The sequence below is a fragment of the Lolium perenne genome, chromosome 4 (assembly GCF_019359855.2).
Source record: "Lolium perenne isolate Kyuss_39 chromosome 4, Kyuss_2.0, whole genome shotgun sequence".
Taxonomy (NCBI): domain Eukaryota; kingdom Viridiplantae; phylum Streptophyta; class Magnoliopsida; order Poales; family Poaceae; genus Lolium; species Lolium perenne.
In genome coordinates, this window is record NC_067247.2 from 147,469,962 (window position 1) to 147,483,697 (window position 13,736).

The window sequence follows — 13,736 nt, forward strand, 5'->3', positions numbered from 1 at the left end:
GGACGGAGGAAGTACATCATAATGTTGTGCCTCTGCAGACTGCAAGTCTATGCATATTTACAATCACCTATATGTCTATACTAATTTACCTAAAACGAGTGGAAAAACCTTAAATTCTTGAGATGTTCCAGCAAAGTTCAGAACTGAAACAATGACGTTGTCCTGACTTCGTCTCTAAACTTAGCTCATCCCACTCCTCCACCCGTAAGGTGCAGCTCGACTGTGGCGTGAGGACATCGATGAGAACACCTCCTTGCTCTCCACCATCTCACCAGAGTAGTACTCAAAATGCACATAAACAGATAAAACAAGATCTGTATATAGACAGACCATTTAGCATATGGTCGACAATTATCACGCCATCATGGGCCAGACAGGAAGGGTGTCGTGCCAGTAGCGTCTTCAACAATCCCTGGCTGCGCACGGAGCACAGTGGGACATGTGATGTACCCATCTTCAGTTGAAGCACAGTTATCGGAGGTTGAGGAAACTGGTCCATTCTCCCACAGTGTGACAGTTATATAACTTGAGGTGGAGACCGAAGGTAACCGAGCCGTCTGGTTCGTCAAGCATTCCATCACTCTTCTGATATGTGGACGTAGACGGCGATCTGGCTGGACGCACGAGAGTCCGATCATCAGCATTCGTGTAATTTGGTCATCAAACTGGCCCCTCAGACGTTGGTCGGCTGCATTAAGAATTCCGTTACTCTGATAGCATGTCCAGACCTTTTCAATGAGGCTATTTCTGGTACCAAGTAGTTTTGGTTTCTCACAACATACAACCTCAAGCATTAATATGCCAAAGCTGTAGACGTCATTTTGCTCGCATACCCTGCTGGTGTCCACATATACTGGGTCGATGTAAACCGGTGTCCCACATATGTGCTCTGTGGTGCGTGATGTTTTGGTATGGCTCACTTGCGTCAGAAGCCCAAAGTCACATAGTTTGGCATTGAAGCTGTTATCCAGCATCACATTACCTGGCTTAATATCCCTATGCAGGAGGCGTTCCTTACATTCACTATGGAGGTATACAAGACCAGAGGCTATTCCAGCTAGTATGTTTAACCTGAAGCAGATAGAAAATTTAGATAAGCATGTGTGTATTCATGGAAACAACAGAAAAGGAAAAGAAAACATGTGCTTATTCAGATAGCTCCAGTACCTTTTGTGCCAGTCTAGCAATAGAGGTGTGGTTGCTGGATCCATTTGGCTGTAAACTTCCAAATCCATGGCACCATTCCTAGGGTAAAGTTTGTTCTCAAGGTTACCATTCTCCATTAGTTCATAGACAAGCAAGAGATTGTCACCTTCCTCGCACAAACCGACTAGATGTATAATGTTCCTATGGTTTACCCGTCTCATGATACTTATCTCATTAGCAAAGTACTTCCTCGATTGATCTGACACCGTATCTATAATCCTTTTTATAGCCACATGCCTTTCTATGCCCTCCACCTCCAGTCTGCCTTTATAGACAATGCCGTAGCTGCCCTGTCCAAGCCGCTCTTCGTCTGCAAAATTACTCGTTGCATGCTGCAATTGCTGATAAGTGAACCTTCCATCGTGTACTTTGACACAGCTCGAAGAAACTAGATGGATATAATGTAAAACATATTATTGGAATTAAATTGGTTTGTATAGGAAGTTGGGTGTGTAGTTTAATTCAAATTACGGACATCATACCTTCTCCTCTACGGAATGTATGGTGGCATCGTCGTAGTTTAAGCATGTACCAAAGCGAAGCTACTAGACAAGACACCACAACAACGGCAATGACAATTCCAGCGACAATAATTGCTCGAGAACCTGTAAGGAACACAAACAACCAGTTGAGGTAGAGAAACGAGTTAGAGTACAAGCTGATCTTCTGCTTCTTAGGTTCAATGTACCTCAAAACCTGATAGACACCATCAATAGTCTTATAGAGAGCATTTAGTTATCTTTTTTTTATCTTCTGAAGCTTGTAAAACAGGTGTTTAAACCTAACTATGAAAATATTTGTGTGTTTTCATATAATATGACATGAGGAGCCTCACCTAGTGTTTTCTGGTAAGAAAAAAGAGTTGCATAAGTTATTTTCTTGATGTACGGTGTCGAACCTAGACCCAGCTGGACACAGACGATCCGGCAAAATATTTGAATTGATAAATATCTGCTCGATCGTAAATAGTTCCATATATAGTCAATTTATGTTAGACTCGGTCTCTAGCTATCATGTGTACTGATGTGATTAATATATGTAGACACCCAAGCACTGAATTGGTAGCTAGAGTTCACCATTTTATGCACTTCTTCAATGAATTCTCTGCTCTTTTCAGCATCTCTACTGATATCTGATATCTGCACACACGTTGTTAAATACTATTCACCTCATTTAATTCGAATGCTCATCCTGATTCTACTCGCAGGGTGAGCATTCGGATTAAATGAGGTGATATCCATGGTAAATAAATCTTCAAAATGTTCCATATTTAGATACCAAATGTATAGCCACGGGACGGATACTTGCTAACACTACAGAATATCATTATCATAAAATCTTCAGATATGTAAATGTACAGTTCTCACCATGGGAGCCCGAGGAAGGAGCTGATGTACTCGTCCCCGTACCCGCTTGATCTACAGATTGCGGCGTAGGTCCTGAAGAAGCAGCAGTGAACGGCACAACCATGAAGCTCGTGTTGCTGTACCTGACAGTGCAGCTATAACTCTTCGGCTGGCCTTCTGTTCTAATGGCAAACAGGTTCGTCGCACTGGCAGACAGTGCGTCTAGGCACTGCTTGCATTTGTCCTCCTGCAGGTCCCACGTGCACTGCACAAACACATATGGAGCCCCTGCACTTGCTGCTAAACGCTGCGGCGAGGTTATCGCCTCATTGGTATTGTCATTCAGGGTCTGCGCCACCGTTTGGCCATAAGTCGCCGATGTCCTGACCATGTCACCGCCCAACGCCTGGACGATACCTGTACGAGCAAAACAAGGGTTTCTTCACTACTCCCTCCAGTTTTTCAAAACAAGGCATGTAGGAAGTTCTTAGAAAACTAGATAGATAGCATATGAAAATGGATTTCATGGTGTCTCTAAGGATATGTGTAATGGCTGTCTTTGTATTAGATTCCGTGGGAGAAGAACTTTGGAGGATTTGGTGAAGGAGAATTTTTTTTTTCTCTCATGAAGTAGTCTGAACTTTGAAATACTAATAAGCTCATGATATGGATTTTCCTTTGCAATATGTGTTCCATTTAGAATACTTTTAATAAGATAGTTGATGCCTGACCATCTTATGACCGATGAAAATTCCCACTACATATTTTTTTATCCATTATTTATTTAAGAAGGTGGGCAAAAAGTCGGGAGGGGATGACTAGGACGTTGAGGAGATTGCAAAGAAATTTACGTTCTGATATGGATGGGGGCTGTGTAATCAATAGTAGTTTAGGTTATTCTTATCGCTAAACTATAGTCTTTTCACATTTGTTGATAGAATTCACACATCTAAAGTGTTGCGGCCAGCGCGAATATTTCGTTGCATAGGCCAGAAAACAATAAACGTCTTCACCTATCTCAAAACAAAATGGGGGTTCTCTGGCCGGCTGAAAGTCTTTGGTTCAGATTTTTTTTTTTTTAAGAACTGTGGCAGATAGTACCTATTTCAGGTGTACCAAAGAAGCTGGCGTTGGAGTAGCGGAGGAGGCACCGGTCGAACATGGCGAGCACGGTGGTGCTCCCGGGGCAGCGATTGGTCAGACCATCAGCGTTGCTGCCAGCAGCAGCCGTGAGGCAGTCGCCGCAGTCAGCACGCGAGTAGTCGGCGGGGCACATGGCAAGTCCATAGACTGTGTCTGGGCCCTCGCCGGCGGTGCCGTTATAGAAGCCGCCGTTTTTGGAGACGGTGTTCCCCCGTAGCGCGGCGAGGAGGTGGTTCACGTTTGCCGCGTAGGTGCTGCTGGTAGTATAGTTACCAGATGTGGAGCAGTTAAGAACTTGGAGAACTGATGAGCTGAAAGCTGCACCGGAGGTTCTGTATAACAGTGGAGACAGTAAGTGAAAACAAAGGAGGAAGAAGCAGGCTCGTGGGAGTGTCATTGCTAGCTCTGTAAGCAACCACACTAGCCAAGTTTGTTGCTGTTTTGGAAGGAAGAGACATGGTTTATATGGAAGATCGTGATCATAGAATAAGAAGACGTGCACTCTACGAAATCTACATTCAACGAGCGACCAGGACAGTCTACCAGTCCTCAGTAATCCTCACCGCGAGGCGAATTAACAAGTGTATTTTAACTAATTGGGCTCTAGTGGTAACTAGCTAGTAACAATGGTGCAATAGTTTCTAAATATGAGATGGACTTAGTGACCATGTAAGGTTGTCGTGTCTCGTTTAATTTCCTTGTTTGTGTTTTTTATAATGGTGGCCAGTGTGGAGCAGGAGCGATCGTCGTTGCATGAGAGGGACTTGAACAGGCCTTTCCAAAAAGGGGAACACAGGACATGCTTAGCGCTAAGTAGATTAGGGGATAAATCATATTTATAGTCAACTATCATACGCCAAATTTTATTATTATCCATGTGATATCTTATAATCCAAGAAGCTAACAAACAGAGATTAAAATCCCTGATGTTTTGAATACCCAAACCACCAAACTTATTCTTTTGTGAAACAAGATCCCAACTGGTCAAATAATATTTATGTGAATCACCAATATTGTCCCAAAAGAAATGAGACATTTGAGAATTAATAACTTTAATAGCCCATTTAGGAAATTTAACAAAGGACAGTAAATACATAGAAATACTAGCAATGCATGCCTGCAACAGAATAAGCCTTCCCTTATAAGAGAGCAACTTACCTCTCCAGCCAGCAATACGTTTATAATTTTATCCAAAATGGGTTGTAAAACCTCTTTTCTTAATTTTCAAAAATGAAGAGGAACCCCAAGATAAATAAAGGGGAAATCAGATAATTTGCATCCAAAAATCTGTGCAAACAGATTGGCCTCTTTAATCTTCATCCTTCACATTAATAGTCAACAATTCACTTTCATGATAATTAATTGTATGCTCGACATTTGTTCGAAACAGGTTAAAAGCCACTTCAAATTCCTTGCCATATCAAAATCTTTTTCAAGAAAAAGGATGGTGTCATCAGCAGCTGGTTGATGTCTTGTCATCGGCTTCAATGCGAGATCAAGTTTGAACTCAAATATGACATGACCTTGTGAATCTCTTGTCCATCGTGTTTTTCAAATTTTATCAAAACTCCTCAAATTTTCGATCTACCAAAAAGCTAGCATGTTGTACTGACTCGAAGCAACGGAGAGTGCTAGTATCTAATTCATCTAATTTTCATTTTAAGGCAGGAAACTGACCGTAGGTATCGGTTCAAATAACATCTCCCATTCGTATATGGCGTATTTTTTATAAAGGATAATGTTATATTTGTTAAGCTTTATGCACTAGCCACTTGAACCAAAAGTCCGAACTGATGAAAAGAACTAGGCAATCTACTTGTACACATCAACACCCCCTCTCACGTGTGACGGGAAAACGAGAAGATAAGTCAACACGTGTAGAGAGGCAAAGAGGTAGCAGGAGGCCGGGACCACACGGCAGGAGGCTGCGAGAAGGGGGAGATAATTTTTAGAATAAATTGTGAAAGTCAAGATTTGAACTTGAGACCTGAGCTCTGATACCATGTTAAACTTCATGCACTAGCCACTTGAACCAAAAGTCCGAACTGATGGAAACGGCTAGGCAATCTACTTGTACACGTCAACAATATTAATATCAAGAAGAAGATATCAGCCTTCGGGTAAAAGTGAAATTGCATGTGCTTGTTTCTGGTTTGATCCAAAAATGTCGATCATGTCTTGCGAGGAGGTATCACGCTAGTACAGAAGTGCGGAACAACAAACATTCAGTAGCATTCTCAAGGATTTGTTTTTCCTATTCTTTCTGTGACGCTGAGGAATCAGTGGAATCTTTGTTTATTTTATGTTCTTTTGCTAGGCTTATTTGGCGGGTGGTTTTTGCTGCATATAATATTCCACCTCCATCCAATATCATAAATGTGTTTGGGAATTAGCTTAATGGAACTGATAAAACTGATAAAGGTAGGATTCGCATTGGTGTTTCGACTTTATGTTGGTCAATTTTCCCATTAAGGATCTTGGCGCACTGGAATATTTTCTAAGTCTTGAAGCGTCATACAATTCTTCTAAGTCTTGAAGCGTCATACAATTCAGGGGGGATGACTGTCACTCAACGGAAGTATGCATTGGATCTTTTGCACCATGTGAGTATGGAGAATTGTAGACCCACTTCTACGCCGCTGAATGTGACGGAGCATATTTCACGTGAGTCTGGCACTCCTTTAGGTATTGAGGATTCTTACCGATACCGCAGTGTTGTTGGAGGCCTTCAGTATTTGACTCTCACCCAACCAGATATATCATTTGCGGTAAAAAAAAGTCTGCCAGTTTTTGTCACAGCCGACTGGTGTTCATTTTGAATCAGTCAAGCGCATCCTACGTTATGTTAAGGGCACGCTGAATACAGGGTTGCTTTTTCGCAAGTCGACCTCGACTGGTATTAGTGTCTTCACTGACACAGATTGGGCAGGATGTGTGGATGATCGACGATCCACAGGAGGCTATGTTATCTTTGTTGGGCCGAATCTCATCTCTTGGAGTTCGAAGAAACAACCTACTGTCTCGAGATCAAGTACTAAGGCGGAATACAAAGCATTGGAAAATGGCGCTGCTGAAGCTATTTGGATAGAGTCTCTCCTCAAGGAGTTAGGAGTATCTCGGCAGCGAATCCCCATATTGTAGTGTGATAATTTAGGGGCGACTTACCTGATCGCTAATCCAGTTTTCCATGCAAGAACAAAGCATATTGAGATCGATTTCCATTTTGTGCGTGAGCGTGTGGCGTCTGGAGCTCTTCAGGTTAGGTTTATCTCTTCCAGTGATCAGCTAGCTGATGTGTTGACTAAACCAGCTACTCGATAGATGCTAGACCGTTTTAGTACCAATCTGAATCTTGTACAGAGTAAAAGTTCAGATTGAGGGGGATGTTAAAATAGGTCTAGATGTATTATACCTATCATGTATATTTGTACGATGTATGTACACATCTGATCTATATAAAGATATACGTGGAGAGGCATTGCCCCATGCAAAACCCTAAACACTTTTACGTTGTTTAACTATAGGGGAGCTGGCTGTTGTCGAGCATGGACAGCACGCCATCCCAGAACTGAGCCAGCTTGTGGCGGCACATGTTGGCATGGTGGAACTTCTTGGTTGACCTCTGCAGCTTGAATGTGTCATAGTACCCCATGTCGGCATGGAACGACGCCTTGTACCACTCGATCTGCGCCCGGGACGGCGTGATCTTACCCAGCCGCGTCGCAAGCCCCGCGCAATTCAGGCTTGGGCTGCGGCCAGCCCGCTTCGATGCCTTCAGCCAGTGCCGTGCCGTGGTGCCCTCTGTTGCCTCGCCGTCGATGTCGGAAGCCTCGAGCGCAAGGGAGATGCCAGCGTCGAAGTTGGAATTGAACACCATCACTGGTGCGTCAATGGTGTGCGGACGCCGCTTGAAGAGCAACTGCTGCGGCATTTTAAGCACGAGATCACCATAGCAGGAGTGTGCAGCCTCCAGGGACGTCACGCTGCCTGGCATGCACCTGGCAGCAAAAGTGGCATAGAGCATCTGGACCGCGCCGCGGTCAGGCTGTCAACGCACGCTGCGCCGTCTAGTGAGCACAGCACATAGGTCCCGAACGGGCGGTAAGGGCTCCCACCACGTGTCTCTGGAGCTGCCAGCTTCTGCTCCATGGCCACAGAGCGGATGTGTGCCTGTATCAGTTGCCGCAACGCCTCCTGCTCGGATTCCGCCACACGCGCCCGTTGCTGCAGCTGCATCCCGACGATAATGCGTACATGAACAGCATCGAGAGGGCAGAAGAGGAGCCTCGGGACAACATCGTGCTGCGAGACAACATGGAAGAAGCTGCCGCCCCACCGCTCACGAAGGATAGCCCGGGAGAGAGCCTCATTGCCAAGCAACGGGCTCCCAAATGTGACGCATAGCACAGGAGGAACTGGGGCGGATGCTGAACTTGACGATGAGATGCAGAGGTAGTGCAGCGCGGCAAGAGCAGAGATGGCACCACACCGAGGGAGTGGCCTGTGAACACCACCTCCTTGCCGGCCTTTATCTGATTCAACAGCATCTGCATTGTTATTAACCCAACATGATGAGTCAGAGACCGTTTTGGTACTGGTAAAGCATTAGAATGACGAACTGGAAAAAAATCTTTCGGTGCAGAACTTCAGAGAGCAAGAGGTATACTACTTCCAGGAGACAGAAAAAGAGACTATGAACATCCAGAGACTCATAAATAAGAATCTGGCGACAAATTCATTTGGAATGATATACTAGAATAAAGTACAACACCATCTGAACAGGCGAAGGTCTCTCAAACATTACTGAATTTTATCAAGAAATATTGGAATCTATACTCCTCTTACTTATGTGAAGAGAGTAAGCACGGCCATATGCAAAATATTGGAATCTATATTCCTCTTAGTTATGTGAAGAGAGCAAGTACGGTCATATGCCTCACGACCAAGCAAAATGAGGTACTATCTAATTATAACCAAGTGGGGAAAAGTTGCTGGATCTGAAGAGCATATCCCACAAAAACAGCCTGCATTCCGGATGACTGTAAATAATATACAACTGCTCCTAATCAGACATCTCAGATTACCCCCCATCACTGAACAGTCTTTCATTCTCCAAAAATATGTGCAAACAGATTGGCCTCTTCAATCTTCATCCTCCACATTTATAGTCAACAAGTCACTTTTATGATAATTAATTTGTATGCCCGACATTTGTTCGAAGCAGGTTAAAATCAAGCCACTTCAAATTCCTTGCCATATCCAAATCTTTTTCAAGAACAAGGATGGTGTCATCAGCAGCTGGTTGATGTCTTGTCATCGGCTTCAGTGCGAGATCAAGTTTGAACCCAAATATGACATAACCTTGTGAATCTCTTGTCCATCGTGTTCTTCAAATTTTATCAAAACTCCTCAAATTTTCGATCTTGTCCATGCAATCGGTAAGTCGTTGAAATTTTCATTGCCACTGCATTTGTCATGTACGTGGATTTGTCCATGCAATCGGTACGTGGATTTGTCTATGCTGCATGCGGAAACAGCATTCAGATTTATAACTTCTCGTCTTGATGGATCTCCGATACTCCATCCTTATGCAATCCATGTCGTGTGCCATCATATGCGAGAGAATAAAACTGAACTCTCCCATTACGAGAAAGTAGAACAATAGTGTTTTATGTTTTGGTCGTGTGGCACCAACTCCACGTATTTCAATAAAAAATTAGAGCAGCTCCAACTTTTCAGAACCATAGTTCCTGCAGCAAGTGGCTTGTCTTCTCACGTGACGAGATATGCTCCCTCTTAAACACCTTCTCCAAGATCACCTTGAAGCTTCTTGACCTAGACATCTTCGACCTCATCGACGAACCTCATGAAGTTATCAACGGTCACAGCATAGACTATACACTACGGGAAACACAGGGGCTGCCATGCAGCAGATCATTGCCGTGCGCCCATGCACGGTAAAGACTTCTTTGCCATGCGCATCAAGCAGAACGCACGGCAAAGAAAATGTGCATGGCAACATCTGAATGGAGCGCACAGCAAAGTCTGTAGACAGCGCACGGCAAAGAAGTCTCGACGGTAATGACCCAGCACGCAGCACGGCAAAGGCTTTGGGCATTGCCGTGGCACAAACTTTGTCGTGCGTGCAGCTTGGTTGCACGGCAAAGTAGCCTTTGCCGTGCCTTTTTTGCCTTTGCCGTGCGTGATGACATTTTCTTCGTTTTTCTTTCTATGTTATTTCATCTAATACTTATTTTTTAGTTAGTTTTACTTTTCGATGACTATTTATAAGTGTTATTTAAGACAATGTGCAATACAAAAGTACTCTCCATCTTCATCCCCCCACATATATCAGAGTTTCGGAGCAATCCGCGCTTCGGAAAATCTGCTAAGTGTTATCGCCCAAATGTGAGGAAGGTCACACCGGGGAGCTACTTTTGCACCATTACACCTTCCATTACACTTTCACACATATCATAGGTCCACATGCAAGATTTGGTGGGATTCCGGTGCTCCGGTGGTTGTTCACCCCCTCCTCCCCCAAAAAACAGCGGTATGTGTGCCCCGGTGGGTCTACCCTCCTAGATTTCTCCGCGAGAGGTTCCACCAATGTACTTTTTCATTGTTTTAGGTTTGTTTAGGACATATACACATGGAAAAATAAGCTTGGTGAAAGGATCGTATGCCGCACCTAGAGGGGGGGTGAATAGGTGCTAACCAATTTTTAGTTCTTTTTCAATTTAGGCTTGACACAAAGGTAAATTCTCTAGATATGCAACTAAGTGAATTTACCTATATGACAAGGTTATCAACTAAGCAAGATATAGCTACGCAATATATAGGAGATAGAATGGGATAGAGGTAACCGAGAGTGGAGCACGCGATGACACGGAGATGATTCCCGTAGTTCCCTTCCTTTGCAAGAAGGTACGTCTACGTTTGGAGGAGTGTGGTTGCTACGCAAGCCAAACCAACAGCCACGAAGGCTTCACTCAGATCTCCTATGAGCAACGCCACGAAGGCCTAGCCCACTTCCACTAAGGGATTTCCTCGAGGCGGAAACCGGGCCTTTACAAGGTTCTTGGGGCACACATCCACAACCGAATTGGAGGCTCCCAAATCTGTAACAACACAACAATCAACAACAACACATCAACACAAATCAACTAGGGAACCAAATAGGAACACTAGCATGAGATCCCTCAAATAAATGAGGGGGAAATGAAAATCGCTTCGGTGAGGATGTAGATCGGTGGCTTCTCCTTCGAATCTCCAAAGATCAAGAGCTTTGGTTGGGGGAGGAAGGAGATCTTGCAAATCTTGTGTTTCTTGAGGTGGCTCTAATGGTGGTGAAGCTTGGCAGATTTTTCTTGCAATGATTGAGCAACTTGTCCCTTTGGAGAAGAGAGCTATTTATATGATTGGAGCTCTCAGATCTGACCGTTTGGACCATTTCTCGTAACACCGGAAGTTCTGGCCAGGAGGGCCGGAAGTTCCGGCTGGCACCGGAAGTACCGGCCAGGAGGGCCGGAACTTCCGCCAGGAAGATTCTTCGTCAGGCAACCTGTCAGAAAAGATAGGGGTGGAACTAGGGCGGAACTTCCGGTGACCGGAAGTTCCGGCCAAGTTCCGGCTAAGTTCCGAAAATCCAGAAAAAGCATACTGGACATACTGAGCCACAAATCGCTGACTTTCGGAACTTGTCCGGAAGTTGGGCGGAAGTTCCGCTTGACCGGAACTTCCGGCCAGCATCGCCGGAACTTCCGGCCAGAGAATAAAACCTGTGAACATAACTGCGCTGACTGGCCTCTGCCGGAAGCATCTGGGCGGAACTTCCGCCTGCTGGGGCCGGAACTTCCGCCAGAAATAAAAAGACCTTCAGAACTTCATAACAGCCATACCATTTCACCGATCAAGTATATTTCTCGAAAACTTGTACCTGTCTACATCAACACACATAAAAATATGACTAGTGTTGACATCAAACACACAAAACCCAAAAGGGCGGGAAATGTTCTTTCAATCTCCCCCTTTTTGGTGTTTGATGACAACACAAGTATTTGCAAGGAATGAATAATGTAAACCAACAATGTGAAAGATATAGAGGAGCTCCCCCTAGATATGAGCATTGGTACAAATGAAGCTCCCCCTAAATCTTGCATCCGTCTTCCATGGGTTAGCAATATAACATAGTGATAAGCATATGGATAAAAAGATCATGCACACATAGATAACCATGGAAGACTCACATACGGAGTTTACCATCCACATAGATAAGGTTCCAAACACATAGATAGAGTTTACAAGCCAAATAAACTGAGAACATAGTTCGACACCACAAGGATAAATATAGAGTCACAAGCGATAAAAATCAAAGCCAACACGAGCTTGTGACTCCCCCATGCAAATACCCAACGGAGAGCAACCTAATAAGGTTCTCACTCTCCCCCTTTGGCACCAAGGCACCAAAAAGGGATAGGAGAAACTACACGTCCCAAGGTTCGGCGTTAGCCCAGCCGGGAGGGAGGTTCGATGAAGCGCCGGGGTAGGAAGGAGTGTGCGGAGGAGACTCGATCTCGAGGCCATCTGGAGGGAGAGGCATGCCGTGCTGAGAGACCCACTCAGCCTCCGGAGTGATGTTCTCCTCGGATCCGGGAGGAGACACGTCCACACTAAGAGCCCTCATGATGCTCTTCTGACGAACCCGAGACTTCTTAGCTTCTGCATGCTGCTGATACTGACGGTGGTTGACTGCAGAGGTGAGGCAAAAAATCTGTCTCATGCGGCGAGCAAGCTTAGAAGCCCAACTAGGGGGCTTCTCAACCATGGGAGGAACATCTTCAATGGGTGCGTTGTGGCGCTTGGTCCTCAAAACCTTCACTTCATGGGATGTAACGTTGAGCGGAATAGAGTGAACGAGAGAAGTCTGACAAGTGTCCATCCAAGTGTCCTCAATGAGCTTCATAATGTACGGAGCATACGAGGGAAGCTTCTTCTCCATCACACATGACCACATCTCATTGTAGATGTAGTCCATCACATCAAGCTTCTCACCGGTGCCCCTCTTAGCAAAGGAGTTTGCCATAAGATCCACTTCATATAAATGCAACTCATCAAGGTTGCCACCCTTTGGTCCAATGGTTTCCCGGTAGACTCTAAGCATAATGTCCCAAGTAGGGAGAAGATCCGCACTCTTGCCCGGGACACCCCAACCTTTGATGTAAAGGTTCTCCAAGACTTCCCTTGGTTGAGAAAATGAACTATCATGGCACCTCCAACCATTTGCATCGACGCCCGGGAGGCGAGGGTATCCAAGGGCACTTCCAAACTTTGCTAAGTTAGACTCAAGGAGCCTTTCATGAGACATCCACCGGAAAGTTTTAGCTGCATCTGAATCAAAGTGGACGGTGGCATAGAATTGTTGGATCAACCCGACATCATAATCCTTGTTGAGCTCCATAATGGGATAGAGCCCAAACTCTCCACACATAGCATAGGCTTCTTCAAAGTACCTAGAAGCGCCATCTTGCCGGTGTCAATAGCATGTTGAGGGGCTACCCCCTTCTTGAATGGCACATACACCTCATAGAAAATCTCCTCTTGAGTCTTGTTGTGGAACCACTTATACCCAACCCTATTGTTCCGAGGGGTGAGGTAAGGGTTCATGTCACGGAGCTCCTTGTACTCAAGATACTGCAAGTTCTTCACGGATACATGGACATTCTTGCCTCGAACAGTGGGTGACTTATGCCTCTGAGCAGCTTGCTGACGAGTGGTGAGCTTGGATGGTCTAGTTTGCTCAAGTTCTTCCTCAATCTCGTCCACCGGACCTTTGTTCCTCTTCTTGGAAGTACCTGGGATGGAATCAACAGGATAGGAATGATAGATGAGTGCACACTAGCAAGGAAGCCAAGAACCAGAGCCTGCACAGGATATTGAGTAATAGCAGAAAAACTTGCCAGGCCGGAAGTTCCGGTGAGAACCGGCGGAAGTTCCGCCCGGGGCGGAAGTTCCGGCCTTTGGAGCTGGAACATCCGGCTG

At 45.0% G+C, this 13,736-nt stretch overlaps 1 protein-coding gene and 1 pseudogene across 1 annotated transcript; both read right to left on the reverse strand.

Moving 5' to 3' along the window:
* Positions 1 to 295: 295 nt before the first annotated feature.
* Positions 296 to 4,118, reverse strand: LOC127294828 (cysteine-rich receptor-like protein kinase 19). The gene is made up of 5 exons (XM_051324724.1): positions 3,654 to 4,118; positions 2,574 to 2,969; positions 1,689 to 1,811; positions 1,168 to 1,594; positions 296 to 1,071 (listed from the first exon to the last, which is right to left on the reverse strand). Exons 1-5 carry the CDS (start codon positions 4,090 to 4,092, stop codon positions 363 to 365), a joined length of 2,094 nt encoding a protein of 697 aa, XP_051180684.1. The 5' UTR covers positions 4,093 to 4,118; the 3' UTR covers positions 296 to 362.
* Positions 4,119 to 7,209: 3,091 nt separating this feature from the next.
* LOC127347475 (lipase-like PAD4) lies at positions 7,210 to 8,248 on the reverse strand (annotated as a pseudogene).
* Between the last annotated feature and the right edge of the window lie 5,488 nt (positions 8,249 to 13,736).

Excerpts from the sequence above, each read along its gene's own strand:
- LOC127294828 (XM_051324724.1), bottom strand. The coding sequence starts at position 4,092 with ATGACACTCCCACGAGCCTGCTTCTTCCTCCTTTGTTTTCACTTACTG. Across the intron at positions 1,812-2,573 it reads TCCTTCCTCGGGCTCCCATG|GTTCTCGAGCAATTATTGTC; the intron begins GTGAGAACTGTA and ends TGTTCCTTACAG. Across the intron at positions 1,595-1,688 it reads TACATTCCGTAGAGGAGAAG|TTTCTTCGAGCTGTGTCAAA; the intron begins GTATGATGTCCG and ends ATATCCATCTAG.